Source organism: Terrapene carolina, unplaced genomic scaffold (assembly GCF_002925995.2).
Source record: "Terrapene carolina triunguis isolate 2854851 unplaced genomic scaffold, T_m_triunguis-2.0 Scaffold68, whole genome shotgun sequence".
NCBI lineage: Eukaryota > Metazoa > Chordata > Testudines > Emydidae > Terrapene > Terrapene triunguis.
The window spans coordinates 33,575,222-33,594,732 of record NW_020664419.1 but is presented as its reverse complement, the minus strand read 5'-3'; the positions used below and the strand labels follow the sequence as shown (position 1 = coordinate 33,594,732).

Here is a 19,511-nt window from a genome sequence, read left to right as displayed (position 1 = left end):
GATTCAGACTAACACGGCTACCCCTCTGATACTGGAATACCCTCCTTTTCTTCTCCTGTCTAAAATAGCCTGGATTTTTAATGGCTGATGTACGGGGGCTGTAGTATTTGAAGAGCTACTCCCTTGTACAATGGGTGAACAGATTGAGCTGTATTTGGATTTCTAATTTTAAATAATTGGTAGGTTGTTCAAAGCCTGTGCATGGAAACTTTTATTGTGCTAAATTGGCAGAAAGTAAATACGTAAATAGAGCTTCTTGGTTCTCAATAAATACCTTTTATGTAGCTAAATACACTGTGCTCTGGGCAGGATTGGCCTATTGAATGGGAAGACTCTGGCCCCAGCATTACGGTTTTTCTTCCCCATCATCTTGTTAAAAGAGAACATGTCCTTGAAACAATAATTGACTTGACACTGCACTTGTACATCTCTTTATAATTGTCATTTTAGTGACTTTATACAACTGCTCTTATGGCCGAAGTGACTGCAGCTTGTGTCTTGCTGCTGATCCGGTCTACAAATGCGTCTGGTGTGAAGAAGACGACAAGCCAAGCAAATGCATTTATGAGAACCTGTGTAAAACTTCTCATACGAACACATGCCCTCATCCAGTCATTACTCGGGTAAGATGATTGTTTTTCTGCCTACCAATGTATTGTCTTTTCATGAAGATGTCTCTGAAAACATTGCACGCTGAAAGAAGGCCTTCTCAAGGCATTTAAGTAAGCTTCTAAATTAGCTGCCAGGAGATGGTATTGGCATGGTATGTCTGCAAAGCTTGCCAACAAGAGAGATCTATCACAATGTGGTTGAAACCATGCTAGCAGTACTTACTTAAACATGGTGGTTGGTACCAGGGAGTTAGCACAGGTTACTTGACCAGTATGGATTTATTCTTATCTGAGCTCTGTACTAACCAAGCATGCTGTAGAGCACACCGTAGATCAGTGGTCTCCAGCATTTTTACACCCAAGACCACTTTTTGAATTTAAGGACAACCCAGGATGTACCCCGCCCCTTCCCCGAGGCCCCACCCCTTCCCTAAAGCCCCGCCCCACTCACTCCATATCTCCCTCTCTCCGTCACTCGCTCTCCCTCACCCTCACTCACTTTCACATGGCTCCATGCACTGCCCCTCTCTGCAAGCACTGCCCCTGCAGTTCCCATTGGCCACAGCTCCCCGTTCCCAGCCAATGGGCACTACAGAGGCGGTGCTTGCAGAGAGGCTCCTGGCTCCCTAGCTGTTGACTTTCTTGGGTGGAGACCAGGGCTGGCTCCAGGCACCAGCTTAACAAGCAGGTGCTTGGGGCGGCCAAGGGAGAGGGGCGGCACGTGTGGCAATTCGGGGGCGGCAAGTCTCTCACTCCCTCTGGGAGCGAAGGACCTGCCGCTGAACTGCCGCCGCTGATCGCGGCTTTTTTTTTTTTTTTTTTTGCTTGGGGCGGCAGAAATGCTGGAGCCGGCCCTGGTGGAGACCCAGGTGTCTCTCCCTCCTAACCAGGGTATTTCCATGCTGAACAGTTCCCCACCTTCACTGTGTTATTCCCAGAAAAAGACAGACTGCCTCAACAGGCCTGCTTGCTTCTCTCCTCAGAGACAGTACACAGTGTGATTCCCTCCAGTTATAAATTAGTACATAGCACTTTCTGAGTAGGTTTCTTTATTATTAGGGTAAAAGTATTACAGAGAAAACATATTAAAAACAGTAAAAGAATCTACACACATGCTAAGAGATTCCCATGGCCCCTAAAACTGTCTCCAGCATGGGCTGTCAAGTGAATCCCTCAAACCTCTGAGAGGAATCTCTTTTGTGGTCACAAGGTCATAACCTCAGCTCAGAACAAGGACCCAGTCTTGTAGCACCTCAGTAGGCCAAGTCTTTCTCACCCTTCCTTTAAGGATTAGGCCCTTCCATGGACCAGAGGTCCTGTTTATTTGCTGGATCAGGAGGAAGTCCCTGAGTCAGCTTAAATTCAGGCTATTTATTCAAAATTCCTTTCTTTTTTCTGTGGAGAATCCAGACCCGGGGGTGAGGGGTATCTTTGAATTGTTTGTCCATGACAGGTGATCAGCAGACAAAAGTCCCGCCCCACCCCAATCCCCAAGGTGAAGCTTCAAAGACTGAGTCCACAGGTGGGGTTTGCAATCCCCTGCTCCCAGTACTTCCTAGGAATTCTACTTCACACACATTGTCCCAAAAGATCAATTGTGTCTGCTGTATTGTTCAACAAAGTCTTTTTGAAGTTCACATGATCTCCCAGCAATTGCATTAATCAGTATCCTAGAGAAATTACATACAATTCCACAATAACATATACACAATCGCATTTTTAATACAATGAACCCCAAAGGTATTAAACTTAATTCAGTATGTTTATCTTAATTCCAGAAGGTTTGTCCAGGATATTGTCATCTCTGTCACAATGTGTGTTTCAAACTGCTCCTGTAGCCTGACCTATAATTGTCATCAGTCTGTTGAAGCAGATCCGATCACTGGGTCACGTGCTTCCAAGCCATCTGGGTCTAGTCACTCTTTCTAGTTCTGGGAGCCCAGAGCACGATTCTGGGCACAGACCTCTTGTCTGATGCCTTTTTGGGGATCTGGGACTCCTCCGTTCACCCATTCTAGACCCTGAAATCAGCATCTGAGACCTCCCAAGAACTCTCCCACCCCAGAGTTGCTTACACATGCTCCCAGAGAGCTGCACCTAGGCTGTGGGTGCTTCGGTTTCTCAGTTAACTCCTTCAGGGAAAACCTGGCATGAAAGCAAGGAACACAGGCTTAGCAAAGGAATTTCTTATCCACATTGACTTTACTGTTGAAGCACTCGAGTTGCAGATCTTTGAAATGAACAAAAAGCCGGGAGAGACACCCTCCCTTAGAAGGGGTGAGCACAATCTATGAAACAGTGTTTCAGGCCGGACTGAGTCTCTCCTGCCCTGCACTTCCTGCAAGTTCCTATATGTAGTAAGTTCCTATATGTCGCCTCCCTGCACAGAGCAGAACTCTGCACTTATGTGGGGCCTAAGTCTCTGCACTGTGGGTTCCAATGGTGAAGGTCCATCTCCACCAGGCATGCATCTCCCCATGTAGAAAGACCATTGTTGCATGAGGATGGGCTAGTAGTTGTCATTCAAAGTTGATAGTCCTAGTTGTTCTCAGTGATGGTACTTCAACAAAGTATTAAATGTCTTCCCCGCCAGGGCATCTGTCTGAAATGCAGTACAATAGGCTCCAGTATTCTAAGGTTAAAAAGCTGAAAGGGCTTTCTGGAACTACTACACAGAAACTGGTAAACAGGTGAACTATCAAAATGTTGGAAGGTTCAGTTAAGTTTCAAATTCAGATGCTTGTCTGAGCTGTGGAAATCCACCTCTACCATGGGGACCCTTTTGGTCCGTATTTTCAGTCACAGATATGATCAATAATGTTGCCTCCTCTCATCTGATACAGTAGGGAGGGATAGCAGATTAGCAGAAGCATCTGTGATAGGCCTCTGTGCACCATTCTTTGTGTCCCAGAGTCTACTGTGCATCTGATACGATCCTCCAAGCAGAAATGATTACAAAACAAAACAGATACACGTGCACATGCAAACAATAGGAAGGATAAATGCAAATGCTCTTCAATTAGCTAGAAATACTCCCCCAAGTGGTGTAATTCAGCCTAATAAGTCTCAATACATCATTTAAAGAATGTGATATTTTGAAAAATAAGCACAACAAAATTATAAAAAGGATAAAACACGAGCCAGGAATTTTGTATACAATAGGTACAGTCTGTTGGGAGCTTTGTTGTAATAAACTGTTATAGAATTCCATGTTTGCAGTGATATAGCTGTGTTGGTCCCAGATTATTGGAGAAACAATTTGGGTGAGGTTCCATGTAAGTGCCAAAGCTTGTCGCTTTTACCAACAGAAGTTGGTCTAATAAAAGATATTACCTCACCCACCTTGTCTCTCTCATAGAACGTTACTGCTATTGGAGATTTGAAATCTACAACAGATTACAATTGATTCTGTACTTCTAACTAAGCATGTGATTTAAGAGGTTTCTTAGCCTCTTTTTTTATGAGGCCTATGTAAACAAAAAAAACCTGTATTTTTAACACAAAAGTGTAGACCGTAAGATGATGTGGATTTAAACCATATGTAAGAGCAGCACCATCATTGTAATTTTCAAATTTGCTTTCTTTTTCCCCCCTCACAGATTGAACCAAAGACTGGGCCACTAAGTGGTGGAATCCTTTTGACCATAATGGGATCTAATTTGGGTATAAAAGCTGAAGATGTCAAAAATATAACCGTGGCAGGCACAGAATGCCTTTTCAGAGAGGAGTTCTACTCTGTTTCCACCAGGTACTTGCTGCTGATTTCTGAGAGAGATTTTAGAAAAAAGATTTCTGTCCAATTATCAGGAAGTATTCATACAAGAGGCAGTAATACAGTGTTACCTAAAATTGTTAGTACTGACATCTCTCAGGATTTATACAAAACCATGTTATATAACGGGTAGCCAAACTGTGGCTCGAGAGCCACATGCGGCTCTTTTACCATTAAAGTGCGGCTTGCAAGCCCCCCACTCTTCCCCAACCTCCGCCTACCAGACTGGAGGGGGGGGGGGGGGGGGAAGCTCAGGACCTCTGCCTTGCAGTGGGGTGGAGTAAGGTCTTTTGTCCAGCGGAGAGGGGAGTCTCGGGTTTTCAGTCCTCCAGGGTGCACCTGCCAGGGCTTGGGGCTTCAGCTGGAGTGGGACTGAAGCCCCGAGCCCCAGCTCCTGGTAGGTGTGCCCCGGCTCTCGAACTTCTGAAGATTGTTGTATGCAGCTCGGAGGGTCAGTAATTTTGGCCACCCCTGTTATATAACCACTTATATACAGAAACAGATTTGTCACATTAAGAGTGCTTTCTCAAGCTTGTAATAGATTATTTTGTTTAAAAAGCTGTCCTAAATATTTACTACATATGTCTCAAAACTGTTTGTTTGTTGTTTAAATTAAAGGCATCATAGCCATTTAGCCCAGGTCTTCTCAAACAAATAATTTCAAGATTAAGTCAGTTTTGAGATGAGCTGATGAAAAGTGCTATGTAAGGAATAGGAGGTGATATTAGTAGAAGCAAGCAATGCACTGCTATTCACACCCCCATAGTCTGAATGTCAGGCAATGTAGATATGCCCTAGGTCCCAAGAATCTTGAGAATAATTTTTGGTCAGAACAGAAATCTCTGTATACACCAATTTCTCAGTGGCTGTTTTTACACTTATCCATACATGCAACATCATCCTCAGATGCACCTCTTTCTTTCCCATCCCAAAGTATTTGCAGAAGCATCACAAGCACAGTATAGCCATACAAGAATTTCCCCAATGTCGTTGGTTTTGTGCCTTTTCTAAAACTTTGTGATTTAAACACATGGAGAGAAGCCAGATTTTAGGTGATTGTATCCTTGTATCTCAGCAATGTTTCTACTTTGTTTAGCTCTACCAGTGTGGTAAAAGGAATGAATGTATACAACTTGCATACTGTAATTTATTTATAAATCTAGGTGTGTCTAAGGGTTGAAAAAATAAGGTATTCCAAAAGCAATTTAGAACACATTCCTGTAACTTTCTTTTTGTGCCACTTTCCATTCGCTTAGCAAATTTTTTAGTGTTTTATTTCACCTTTTCTTTAGTAAAATGTTTGATATTTTAGGAGTCAATATTGTCTATTTAGTAGAGAAGAAGAGAGAATCAGGAGACCTGGGTTCTCTTTCTAGCTCCGCTATGACTTAATGTGTGACCTTGGACAACACACTTTCTTTGTCTCTCTGTCTCAGTTTCCCCATGTGTAATATAGAGGGATACTCCTACTTACCTACCTCTGGAAATGGCTTACTGATTCTCAGATTAAAGGCACTATTATACACCAATACAAAGCCATTTAAAAAAAAATCCCTGTTATCCTGCCACTACTAACAGCACCACTGCATATTTTATATTATAATGACCACTTCTCCCTGTCAACTTCTAGCAGTTGACACATTTTGCAAATTCTTCTGAAGGTAACATTTCCTGTCTGTGCCTGACAAGAAGACATAGCTTTCAAGGATGCAGTCAAAATTATGAGGAACTGAGTGCAGGCTCCAGCAGCAATACGTAAGCCAAGGTTTACAAGAATTTGGAAAATTTTGTCCATGTGCCAGGACTCCAACAGATAATTCTGGAGTGATCTGCCATGGGACTTGACAACCCTTTATTTAGGTCCTAATTTAAGTACATTATACTGGGGAGAGTGATTTTCATATTTAATTCTTTTTTAATAGACAATAGTACATTGTTTAAAGAAGAATAGCAATCATCCCAAGACTGAAAGAGCCAAAAAAAAGAGAGAAACTCACCAAGAAATGCTCTTTACTGTGCTACTTGATTACTAGTGTGAGTTTGATCTGTCAATAGTGACCAAAAGTCACTGCCATTCAATAGCTGTTTAGTAGCCACTGTGTAGAGTTGGCAGTCCACAGCTTTGGTCTTAATGGATAGAGGACTGAGCTATCCTCTCACACCCTTAGGGGATGGTCTCTTCATGACAGGGTTGAGGTACAGTGAGATAGGGTGAGGAAGCTTGCACTTCTGCTTGTGCTCCATATGGTAGCTAAAGATTTCAGATTCTAGTGCTGACAGAGTGATGCCTTATGTGTGCATTAAGATCCACTTTTTTCAACAGTTGAAATGGAGAAAGTTATAAACTTACTGGTATTATTTCTGATTAGAATTGTGTGTCAAGTTGGAAGCGTCTCAGAACCCAGACAAGGTGAAATTGAAGTTGATATAAATGGAAAACGAGGTAGCTCAACAAATGAAATACAATTTGAATACCAAGTAAGTATGTTTTATAAGCGTTCTACGTGTTTCTTGTTTTTTTACCATTCGGACAAACAGAAGTGATTGTATTTTGTAGACTTTATTTCAGAAACAGAAATATTGGTCTTTGCTCATTCAAGTGTGTTGGAAAACACACTCAAAGGTATTAATATACAATAGACGCAATGAAGATCCCTCTGAACAGCAGATACAGAGCCTTGAAATAGGGCAATGCTATCTACAGTTCAAATGACAAAAACTATGGTAGAGAAAAAGCATCCGTAATGAACCTAGGTACTGTCACTGCCGAACAAAAAACTCAACATTGAAAAATTAGGCATTCTTTAGACATGGTAATTGCACTAGTTTTTTTCATCAGTGTGTTTAGATTAGCCAGTATTCTTAATCATGACAATTAATGTGTAGCCACTGAAGAATAAGTAATGACGCTGTACATTTTAATTTAATATTTTTCAACAAATTGTTTAGTTCAAAAGCACGGCGTGCTCAGAAATAAGCAGTGCCACAGACAGCATGAGGTGCAGCACATTACGCATGCGATTTGCTTTGATTGTCACTATACTGAAGGAAAGTCCTCAACTGCATCTTAATTGCTGTGCCCCAGTGTGGTGCTTAGTTGCAGTTGTTTCAGCCTAGGGCTTTAGTAGCCTGTGTTGTTGATTCTAGTGGCTTTAGTTGTATGTGTGGTCACTAGAAGATAATATGGATCTGTTATAAGGGAGAGGTTTAAATAATCCCATTATCAGATTTGATAGGTTAAAAGTAAAGCCTATAAAACACAGCATGTGAGGGTTGGGTTTTACTCCTGTCCTTCCCCCTCTGACCCCATGCAGTTTTAACTTCCATGCTATTAACTCTTAAGAACCCCAGAACAACAGATGTGAGGGAAGAAGTGGGACCCAGCAGTGAAAGGTGGGGCAAGTCTAGAAAGGCAGACAGTGGAGCAGGGTATGGTCCTTGTAGAGAGAAGGCAAGTCAACTCACTTTCCAGCACAGCTCCTCCTCTTGCTAGTCATAGATCTGCTCTTTCTAGAATCATCGAATATCAGGGTTGGAAGGGACCTCAGGAAGTCATCTAGTCCAACCCCCTGCTCAAAGCAGGACCAATTCCCAACTAAATCATCGCAGCCAGGGCTTTGTCAAGCCTGACCTTTAAAAACCTCTAAGGAAGGAGATTCCAGCACCTCCCTAGGTAACCCATTCCAGTACTTCACCACCCTCCTAGTGAAAAAGTTTTTCCTAATACCCAACCTAAACCTCCCCCACTGCAACTTGAGACCATTGCTCCTTGTTCTGTCATCTGCTACCACTGAGAACAGTCTAGATCCATCCTCTTTGGAACCCCCTTTCAGGTACTTGAAAGCAGCTATCAAATCCCCCCTCATTCTTTGCTTCTGCAGACTAAAAAATCCCAGTTCCCTCAGCCTCTCCTCATAAGTCACGTGTTCCAGCCTTCTAATCACTTTTGTTGCCCTCCGCTGGACTCTCTCCAATTTTTCCACATCCTTCTTGTAATGTGGGGCCCAAAACTGGACACAGTACTCCAGATGAGGCGTCACTGATGTTGAATAGAGGGGAATGATCACATCCCTCGATCTGCTGGCAATGCCCCTACTTATAAAGCCCAAAATGCCATTAGCTTTCTTGGCAACAAGGGCACACTGTTGACTCATATCCAGCTTCTTGTCCACTGTAACCCCTAGATCCTTTTCTGCAGAACTGTTGCCTAGCCATTCGGTCCCTAGTCTGTCACAGTGCATGGGATTCTTCCGTCCTAAGTGCAGGACTCTGCACTTGTCCTTGTTGAACCTCATCAGGTTTCTTTTGGCCCAATCCTCTAATTTGTCTAGGTCCCTCTGTATCCTATCCCTACCCTCCAGCGTATCTACCACTCCTCCCAGTTTAGTGTCATCTGCAAACTTGCTGAGAGTGCAGTCCACGCCATCCTCCAGATCATTAATGAAGATATTGAACAAAACCAGCCCCAGGACTGACCCTTGAGGCACACTGCTTGATACCGGCTGCCAACTAGACATGGAGCCATTGATCGCTACCCGTTGAGCCTGACGATCTAGCCAGCTTTCTATCCACCTTATAGTCCATTCATCCAGCCCATACTTCTTTAACTTGCCAGCAAGAATACTGTGGGAGACCGTATCGAAAGCTTTGCTAAAGTCAAGGAATAACACATCCACTGCTTTCCCCTCAACCATAGACCATGTTATCTCCTCATAGAAGGCAATTAGGTTAGTCAGGCATGACTTGCCCTTGGTGAATCCATGCTGACTGTTCCTGATCACTTTCCTCTCATCTAAGTGCTTCAGAATTGATTCCTTGAGGACCCACTCCATAATTTTTCCAGGGACTGAGGTGAGGCTGACTGGCCTGTAGTTCCCCAGATCCTCCTTCTTCCCTTTTTTAAAGATGGGCACTACATTAGCCTTTTTCCAGTCATCCGGGACCTCCCCCGATCGCCATGAGTTTTCAGAGATAATGGCCAATGGCTCTGCAATCACATCCACCAACTCCTTTAGCATCCTCGGATGCAGCGCATCCGGCCCCATGGATTTGTGCTCATCCAGCTTTTCTAAATAGTCCCGAACCACCACTTTCTCCACAGAAGGCTGGTCACCTCCTCCCCATGCTGTGCTGCCCAGTGCAGCAGTCTGGGAGCTGACCCTGTTCGTGAAGATAGAGGCAAAAAAAGCATTGAGTACATTAGCTTTTTCCACATCCTCTGTTACTAGGTTGCCTCCCTCATTCAGTAAGGGGCCCACACTTTCCTTGACTTTCTTCTTGTTGCTAACATACCTGAAAAAACCCTTCTTGTTACTCTTAACATCTCCTGCTAGCTGCAACTCCCAAGTGTGATTTGGCCTTCCTGATTTCACTCCTGCATGCCTGAGCAATATTTTTATACTCCTCCCTGTCCACTTCTTGTAAGCTTCTTTTTTGTGTTTAAGATCAGCAAGGATTTCACTTTTTAGCCAAGCTGGTCGCCTGCCATATTTACTATTCTTTCTACACATCGGGATGGTTTGTTCCTGCAACCTCAATAAGGATTCTTTAAAATATAGCCAGCTCTCCTGGACTCCTTTGCTCCTCATGTTATTCTCCCAGGGGATCCTGCCCATCAGTTCCCTGAGGGAGTCGAAGTCTGCTTTTCTGAAGTCCAGGGTCCGTATACTGCTGCTCTCCTTTCTTGCTTGTGTCAGGATCCTGAACTCGACATCTCATGGTCACTGCCTCGCAGGTTCCCATCCACTTTTGCTTCCCCTATTAATTCTTCCCGGTTTGTGATCACCCCTTTGCTCCCACTTTTTACTGCCAAAACTCCCCCCTCCCACTTTCATATATCTAATTTTTCTCTGAAACTTTCCTGCTTTGATCATCACTCTCCTTACCTAGATAGCTCCACTAGTTCCCAAAACTGCCATATTCATCTATCTCAGTTGTAATGTTTAAGATTTCTGGAGCAGGGGCTATATCAGTAGAGCATAAAAGGGATGAGGGCTTCGCAAGAACTTATTGTGCTGGATTTTGCTGTAATTGTACCATCCTTCTAGCTGTAATGCATTCTGTGCTAGATTGTGTGATGACACTGGGCAAAATAAAATGGTTTATTTTTAAAGAGGCGTTTAGCCATCCTCATACGCTTAGAAGACCTTTCTTCCCATCTCCTCAGAATGGTTCTGAGCTGCTTATTATTTCCTCTTCAGATCTGAGAGAAGAGGTGGGCAGCCTCTGCTCTTTAGTACTAAAAGGAAAGAGAGACTCTTTGACTGCCTTGCCTTAGCTCCCGAGGAACCTTCTATACACAGACATTAGCTGAGCAGTGTGTCTGAATATTCAAGACAGATTGTGTCCCAGTCTATATGTCTGTTTGAGGCTATGGAATTAGGGGGTTTTAAGTATGATAGAACTGAGCAAGCTGTAGCTGGGGAAAAAAACAAGCCTGAATATGGGGAAAGAAATAATACTTTGGGGCTTCATATCTCCACCATGGCTCTACTTACAAAATGTGCAACAATGCCAAGTAGCACCGAATCTGAAAGGGTAATGCTGTGTGCCTTAAGCTGAGATGCCAACCTCTTGTTTGGCTTGTCTTACCTATCTTTCCATGAGGAAACAGACAGCTTCTGACAGCAGGAATAAAATTAGTATGTAGGTGTCACACATACTTGCACACATCTACAAGTGTGGAATGGTTCTTTCTGGCTTCTGGCGTGGCAACAGAAGATCAAAACTGACAATCTAGTCTGTTTATTTGGTCTTAAAAGCTTCTGTTTTGGCATGGTTTGGGATCTTATTTGTTCATAGTCTGTGGGTAGGTACTCTGCAAGAATGCTTGTCAGACTTTTTTTAGTAGAAAGAAGACATTTTTTTTGTTTTAAAAGTATCAAACTTATTCAGTATTTCTACATGTGGGAAAAAATTCCTCTTTTAAAATAAGTACAGTTTCTGCTGTGTATTTCTACTGTTTGTTTCTTTCTTGGCTAAGTTAACCTGCTGTTCTCCTACTGGGAAAGATGGTAATGTGTGTCCATAATCCACTTAGACCACCCCTACCATGTCAAATAGATTAAAGTTAAACATTCAGTGATAATTTTAAAAAATGTTATGGTTACACAAGAATATAAGCGTAGCATTACAATAGGAAATAAATAAAATAAAAGACAACACAAACCAGTTCAGTTCCCCTCTGCCGCAGTCTGTTGTTCATAAAGGCTTGCATGTTGTCAAATGTTTCTAGTCTGTCTTGCCTTTTACAGCATCCTTTCATATGGGACTAGGTGCAGTAAAATTCCTTCCAGGCCTTGTAAATCATTACCAACCTTTCCACTTGAAACTAACTATTAGGAGCCCTACTCCACTGAAGTCACTGGTTCTTTTGCCATTGACTTCAATGTAAACAGAATCAGGCCATAGGTTAACAATGACTTGAACATTCTCTGTCAGTTTTAACATAGCCATTCCTGGTACAATGGAAATAAAATGCTACTTCTAATTTCTCAGTGTCCAGCCATGCCAAACATCTGGAATACTGACAGCTCTAGACATCTTTGCCAAATGAAATAGCAGCACCTGAACTGCCAAAAGCCAAACCAGTTTTCTTTCACTTTATCTGACTGGTTGCTTGTTACTATGGCAGTGAGTCACAAAATCAAACTACAAAGAGACTAAGCATACTACTCCTGGGGGAATTCTGTGCCAAACAATTAAATATTCTGCACACAGTATTTTAAAATTCTGCATATTTTGTCAAAATAACACAATATAATCATACCTGTTTCAATTATTTTGGTAATTTATTTCATAATACCTGTCAGCAAGTATGTTATTAACAATACAGACAACAAAAATTATTCCCCCAGGAGTAGAGAGTTAGAGAAACCCTCTACAACAACCCAGTTCCTGTTTCTCTGTTATGCTTTTGTTGGGCACCTCAGTCTGGGTGTGTCACACGTGCCAGCTGGGTGCATCTTGGGGGGAAAATTCTGTCCCTCCAGTCTGACACCCACACCCTCTACCCCCCAGAGCCCAGGGATCCAGAGAAAGAAACAGCCTGATGCTGCATCATGGGCTTGCATGGAGTTTCTTGCATGCCGCCGCCTTCCTTCAGGACATGCTGGGAACCCTCCAGCTTTCTTTCCCCCACCCCCCTCACCCTCCGGGCACTGTCCTGTATTTGTGAGCAGGAGAGCTGGGCTTGGCTGTGTCCAGCAGCCCCTAGTGGTGGCCAGAAGCTCTACAGCACCAATTCTGCAGGGAAAAATGAAATGTCTACGCAGAACATTAATTCTTCGCAAATTCATCATTCCGCAGTCGTGAAGAATTCCCCTAGGAGCTGTACCTTTCATCTGTACATGAGTGAAGTTTGCTAATTATATACAAACAACATTAGTCCTCAAAATAAAGGCTCCTATTGAGGTTAGATCTTGAGTCCTAGCCTGCATGTCTGGATGACCATGGGGCTGAAATGGTTGAGGATAGAAGGATAGTCACCAATGCAAAGGCATTTTACACCTAGTTTTGGTGATTTTCAATGTCAAGTTCTGGGTCAGGCATTTTAAGTACAGCTTTTGTCTATGTAAGGCAAATAAGGGCATATTCCTTAAAGGAAAAATGAAAGATGATAGCACTATAGACAAAAGCTTGCAAAATTGCTTTTGTAACACATTTATTTAGCCATCTGATGCACTGTAGAGAATACTTTAAAGGAAACTTAGAAACTGTTAACCTCTACATTAGTACAAAACATGAAGACTCTTTTCCTTAACAAAATGAGCTTGTTGGCTAGCTGAGTCACTGAAATGGGGGAGGGAAAGGCCAAGTTAGAGCAAATTTGTGTATGTATGTGTGTGAGAGAGAGAGAGAGAGAGAGAGAGAGAAAATGAACACTAACATGGCTGGTGAGCTTGATCTCCAAAGCCCCCCACCTCAACACTATCCAAAGTTGTCATCTTCCTCAGATATTTTTCCGTGTACTTGAGACTCTTTCTTCACTTGCCCAATCAAGAGCAAAGCAGATATTCAGTGAGCTTTAGCCATCACAGCGCCATTTTAGCAAGGCGTTTATGGGACTTGTAGTGTTTTCATCCACTCCATTATTCATAACCACCAGTCTCTCCCTCACAGCTGCTTCATATTCTTCATTACAACACCGTGCTTGTTCTGTGGCCTGGAAGACTAGTAGGCAGCTTCTCTGGGGTCAGAATGCCACTTCACCAGCAGCCACTAGAAGATGTAGCAAGGGGATAAAGTAAGAGGGGAGGCAAGGAGGGTGTGCTCCTTCTCTCTCTCTCTCTCTCTCTCTCTCTCTCTCTCCCTTTTTTTTTTTTTTTTTTTTTTGATTTGAGGGAGGGTTGTCCCCCTGCTTCTTAGTTCAGGAGGCAAGGACTCTCCAGGGTGAGAGCGCAAAAAGATAAAATGATGTCCGGCTGAGGAATTCCCAGGTATGAGTGTGCTCTGTGGGCTTGTTTTCACTGCAACAGTTTGCTACAATTACTATATTCAAGTCACTCTGTTCAAGCTAGCCTTGAATGAGAGCATCTGCTCTGGGCAGGGTAAACTACTTGAGTTACTGCCTCCAAACTATCACAGTACTGACCGGTGTATTCTTGGTTCTTTGCATTGCACTAGTCTGAATCACTTCTTCCAAACTTCTGTGGTGTATTATATGATTGCATGGTCATAATACCTCTGGGACAATGCAAATCACAAGCAGAATACCAAAAAAAAGTATATAAGCTGAAATTTCAGGCAATACAAAGAACATAGCAGCTACCACTTTCAGCTAAAATGAGCAAATTGATTAACATAGTGACACTAAACTTGGGACAAATAATTCAACCAATAGACACACAAGCAACCATACATACCCAGAGTAGACAATGTACTGTGGCATCCCTGCAACAAAACTGCTAAAAGTTTACCATGAGGTATCAGAAGACATCCCAGTTGTTCAAGGAATGTTATACCTAGAAATAGATAAAACAATTAAGCCAATAGAGCATCTGCCTCGCAGAGTGCCCATTGCATAAAGAAGAAAAAATGGGAGTATAAAGCAAATGGAAAAAGAAGGCATCATTGTTAGTCACAGAGCCCACAAGTTGGATAAACAGCATGGTAGTCACCGAGAAGCCAGGCGAGCTGTGTATTTACATTGATACAAGCAATTTAAACTGGGCACTAAAAACAGCTCACAACCACGTGCCTACAATTGAAGAAATATTGCCTGATTTAGCAAAAAGCAAAAATATACTCAGTACTTGATGCCAAAGACAGATATTGGCAAGTGCTACTGGATAAGGAAAACAGCTACCTGGCCACACTTTGGACACCAGCAGGTAGATACAGATGATTGAGAATGCCATTGAGAATCAAACCTGCAGCAAATGAATATTGACACTGCCAATAAGATGTACTAACAGGATTTGCAGGCTCAGCATCATAGCTGAAGACATTCTAGTGTACAGAAATGGAAACGACATGGCAGTAGCTGTGGTAGAGCATAGAGGAAATGTGATCATAGAATATCTGGGTTTGGAGGGACCTCAGGAGGTCATTTAGTCCAACCTCCTGCTCAAAGCAGGACCAATCCCCAGACAGATTTTTGCCCCAGATCCCTAAATGGCCCCCTCAAGGATTGAACTCTCAACCCTGGGTTTAGCAGGCCAATGCTCAAACCACTCACAACCACAACCTCATCTATCTGCTACAGAGAGCCAAGGAAGTAAACCTAAAATTCAATAAAAGAAGATTGACTGCTCTACCATACACAAGACATTTGCTGACCTCGCAAGTTCTAAGACCTGACCCTGAAAACATAAAAGCAATACAGTGGATGCCCAACCTACAGATATTAAATCGGTTCAGAGATTATTAAGATATGCAAACTGATCGTTTCTTCCAAGCCTCTCACATGCGTGAAAACACTTTAGGCAACTACTGGACAAAGTTGCGTGATGGTTACTTCATCACGACACAGCCATCACGTGTATCAGAAGGCTGGTGACCAAGTATCCAATCCTGAAATACTATGTTGTGAAGAGGCTACTATACCATGCCAGTGAGGTGGGGCTCGGGGTAGCCCTCATATAAAAGGGACAAGAAGATCAAGTCACCAATGGAAAAAAGACTCAAAATGAAACGCAATGTCTTTCAATCGTTTTCATATGTGAAAAGTTCTATGTTCATATGTTTAAGGATGGAAAACCATTGGAGTAGAAAATGACCCTAAACCGCTAAACATTTTTTTTTAAAAAAACACTGCTAGCAGCCCCAAAACACCTTCAATGCTTGCTACTGAAACTGCAGTGCCACAGTTTAGATGTACATAACTGACTCCTTATCCAGAGCAGCCTGGCAGCATGAAAAATATGGTAACTGAAAAGGATATGAGAACATGACAGAAATCTAGAAAACAAAGAAAGATAGAAAAAGAATCAACCAAGCCAGTTATGTGCTAGTTTCAAGGCGGAGACTGGAAAGAATCTGAGAATAAACCACAAGTGCTTATGTCTGTCATTCTGTCAGCATGGCCCTATGCCAGGGGAGAAGACTCACCTTCCTCTCAAGAATACTGGATCTATAGAGACAAGCTGAGCCTCCAAGTAGCATCTTATGTAAAGGCAGTCGCTGGACTTAATACCAGCATAGACCATGCAGTGGACTTATCTCCTGGGCCAGTGCCATTTGTAAAGATTTAGGCTACCTTTGAAAATGCTAGTGCTAATGTGAGAGAAAGTATACTGTGACTATTGCATGTTCCACTCCTGATTCTGCATCCACATGCCTTTGTAGGCTGCACTGATAATACCTGCTTGGCACACATGCAGTAGTGTGAGCCATTATCAATCCATTTGCATCTTTAAATTTTGAATCAAACATGAATACCCTGGGAAGGGGGTGGGGTGGGAATTGGGAATTAAAGGGAACATAGAACCAGCATTACAGCAAGCCAGCCCTCTCAATGTTTGGAAAGTGTGCCAAGATCCCCAAAGCAAAAGTGTTGTGCAGTTACTAAGTATCTAACCTCTCTCCCCTGTTGGTAGTTCATTTTGATATCAGCTGTGGTATCAGGCTGCCTTCTTTTCAGATAATTTGATGCTTATTGCTATCAAACAAGGCTAGCACAGTTAATATTGAAAGTACATATTGAAACCATCTCAACAGTCAGCAAGAGGTTTAAAAGATCTTGTACTACACCAGCCCACGTGATTGCATTTCTGAAAAGTGCTTTTCATCAAACCATTAAGACACCCTGGGGTGTGTTTTTTATTGGTCCATTAAGAAACACCTCAGGTGTGCTGAGGCAGCTTTGTTCCTTGAGTCACCTGTAAACAAATTAAAGGAACGGGGAAAAAACCACTTAGAAGTGCCTTAATTTTGTTATAAACATGGTTATTAAAAAATTTTAAATAGACACTTAATTTAAAACATTCATTTATTCTGGACATCTCAAATCTACATCTACCTAAAAGAGACAGTGTGGGGGGAAACCAAGGAAAAATCAAGGCACCCATTTTCCTGCCTGGTTTAGTTTAATGAACCCTGGACAAGCAATGCCCACTTATTCGAGATCACCTCAAAGAATCTCAGATACGCAGTTCAGTACACACTGTTACACCATCTCTGGTAAGTACTTACATTTTTAGGTTTCATAGTATTTAGAACATTATTTTTAATAATTTAGTATTGAGTATTCATGTTCAGCCTCTCCATTTTATCTGTCTTTAAATTAGTCCTGTGAGGAGCTATTTGTAAATGAGGTTGAGCTTTAGAAAAATAGGGATTAAAATGCAACTTCTGTCCAAGTTCTGTCTCCTTCTTTGCTGCCACCTACAGCAGCTACAACAGGGATTCCTATAGGGTTACCATATCTATTAAATAAAAAAAGAGGACCCTCCACGGGCCCTGGCCCTGCCCATTTCCCCACCCCAGCCCGCCCCAACTCCGCCCCTTCCCCGCCCTAACTCCGCCCCCTCCTCCCTCCCACTCCCAGCCACGGGGAAAGGGCTGCCGGAGCACTCCCGGCTTCACGGTTTGCCGGGCAGCCCCCAGACCCTGCGCCCCCGGCCGGCGCTTGCCCAACGCAGCTGGAGCCCGGGAGGGGAAGCGCCCAGCCGGGGGCGCAGGGTCTGGAGGCTGCCCGGCAAACCGTGAAGCCGGTAGCGCTGGGGCAGCTCGGCTCTTAAACAGAGCCGAAGAGTCAGGGGAGGAGCAGAGCCGCCATTTTCCCGGACATGTTCGGCTTTTTGGCAATTCCCCCCGGATGGGGGTTTGAGTGCCGAAAAGCCGGACATGTCCGGGAAAAAGAGGACGTATGGTAACCCTAGATTCCTAGGTACCATTAACTTTTAATTCTATCCCAAGTGAACAGGGCCGGCTCTAGGTTTTTTGCCGCCCCAAGCAAAAAAAATTTTGGCTGCCCCCCGTCCCAGCCCTGGGCTCCTAGCTGCACCCCCCTGCCGCCCAAACCCTGGGCTCTCCCCCACTACCCGCACCCCCCTGCCGCCCCAGCCCTGGGCTCTCCCCCCACACACACACACCCTGCCGCCCCAGCTCTGGGCTCCCCCTAACCTCCCCCACCATTGCCCCTCACACACACGTCCTGCTGCCCCAGCCCTGGGCTCTCCCCCACCACCCGCACCCCCCTGCTGCCCCAGCCCTGGGCTCTCCCCGCCCCCACCTGCACTCTCCTTCTGCCGCAGCCCTGGGTCACTGGTAACTCGCTCCCAGAGCAGGTCATTCAGCAGGAATTTTAGATGTGCACAGAACACAGACAGGATTGGTTCCCATATGGTTACAGAACTGCAGTAAAGTGGAACAATTTTCAGCTTGTGTGATTGGAGGATATCTGGATGCATATTATAAGACTGTCCTCCATAAATGAGGAAAAGTTGAGGTGCCTTTATTATTCTTTTGTTCCACTCTTTCTTTCTATGGGGAATTTGCCAATGCAATATCACTGTCTTCCTTTTAAACAAACAGACAAACAAAAAAAAAGGCAATGGCTGTTGAAAATAGCAATTCCAGTCCTAATAACCACTGGGAAGCATTTCTTGCTCAATTTTATCCTACTTTTTCTATAGCAAGTTACAGTGGATCAGTATATTTGATTTGGGAGAAATGAAGTAACAGCCGCCCAAACTGAGCTTGAGAACTCCTGAATTTTGAGGTGTTCAAATCTGGAAGGCAGGTGCTTGGGGGGGGCCCTGTGGCTCCGCAGGGGAGCACGGCAGCATGTATGCTGCAGCATGTCTGGTGCTGCGCGAAGCCAGACACGCTGATCTGAGTGGCACGGTAAGGGGGCTGGAGAAGGGGTAGGGGCTTCCGGGGGGGCAGTCAAGGGACAGGGAGCAGGGGGGGTTGGATGGGGCGGAGGTTCGGGGTGGGGCAGTCAGGGGCAGAGAGAAGGGGTGGTTAGATGGGTCAGGGGTTCGGGGGGGGCAGTCAGGGGACAGATAGCAGTTGGATAGGCATGGGAGTCCCAGGGGTTTGTCAGGGGACAGGTAAGGGGTGGGGTCCTGGGGGGAAGTTGGAGGGGGTCTCAGGAGGGGGCAGTTGGGGACAAGGAGAAGGGAGGCTTAGATAGGGGGTGGGGTCCTGGGGGGCAGTTGGGGGTGGGGTCCCAGGAGGGAGTGATCAGGGGACAGTAGGGTTACCATATTCAAACATTTAAAAAAGAGGACACTCCACGGGGCCCCGGTCCCGCCCCAGGCCCCGCCCCAACTCCGCCCCTTCCCCACCCCCGGTCCCGCCCCAACCCCACCCCTTCTCCACCCCCATTCCAACCCCTTCCCCAAAGTCCCTGCCCCAACTCTGCCCCCTCCTCTGAGCACCCTGCATTCCCCCTCCTCCCTCCCGCTCTGATCTTGGTTGGGGGTTGCTAAGTGCTTCCCTGCTCCCCACTCGCCCCGCAGCCCCTATGCCCTTGCCTGCCCTGCTCCTCCTCACCCTGCAGCCTCTGCACCCCCCCGCCCCTGCAGCCTCTGTGCCCCCTGCTCCCCACTCGCCCTGCAGCCTCTGCACGCCCCCACCCCTGCAGCCTCTGTGCCCCCTGCTGCCCACTCGCCCTGCAGCCTCTGCACCGCCCCTGCAGCCTCTGTGCCCCCTGCTGCCCACTCGCCCTGCAGCCTCTG

General features: G+C 44.6%; 1 protein-coding gene across 1 annotated transcript in view; it reads left to right on the top strand.

Annotated features, from left to right (window-relative positions):
• The window catches only part of PLXNB2 (plexin B2), a 157,624-nt gene that overhangs the window by 90,405 nt on the left and 47,708 nt on the right, over window positions 1-19,511 (top strand). Inside the window, exons 13-15 of the mRNA XM_029910814.1 lie at window positions 451-623; window positions 4,211-4,359; window positions 6,753-6,861. Coding sequence (XP_029766674.1) covers window positions 451-623; window positions 4,211-4,359; window positions 6,753-6,861 — 431 coding nt within the window. The remainder of the gene's footprint in view (window positions 1-450; window positions 624-4,210; window positions 4,360-6,752; window positions 6,862-19,511) is intronic.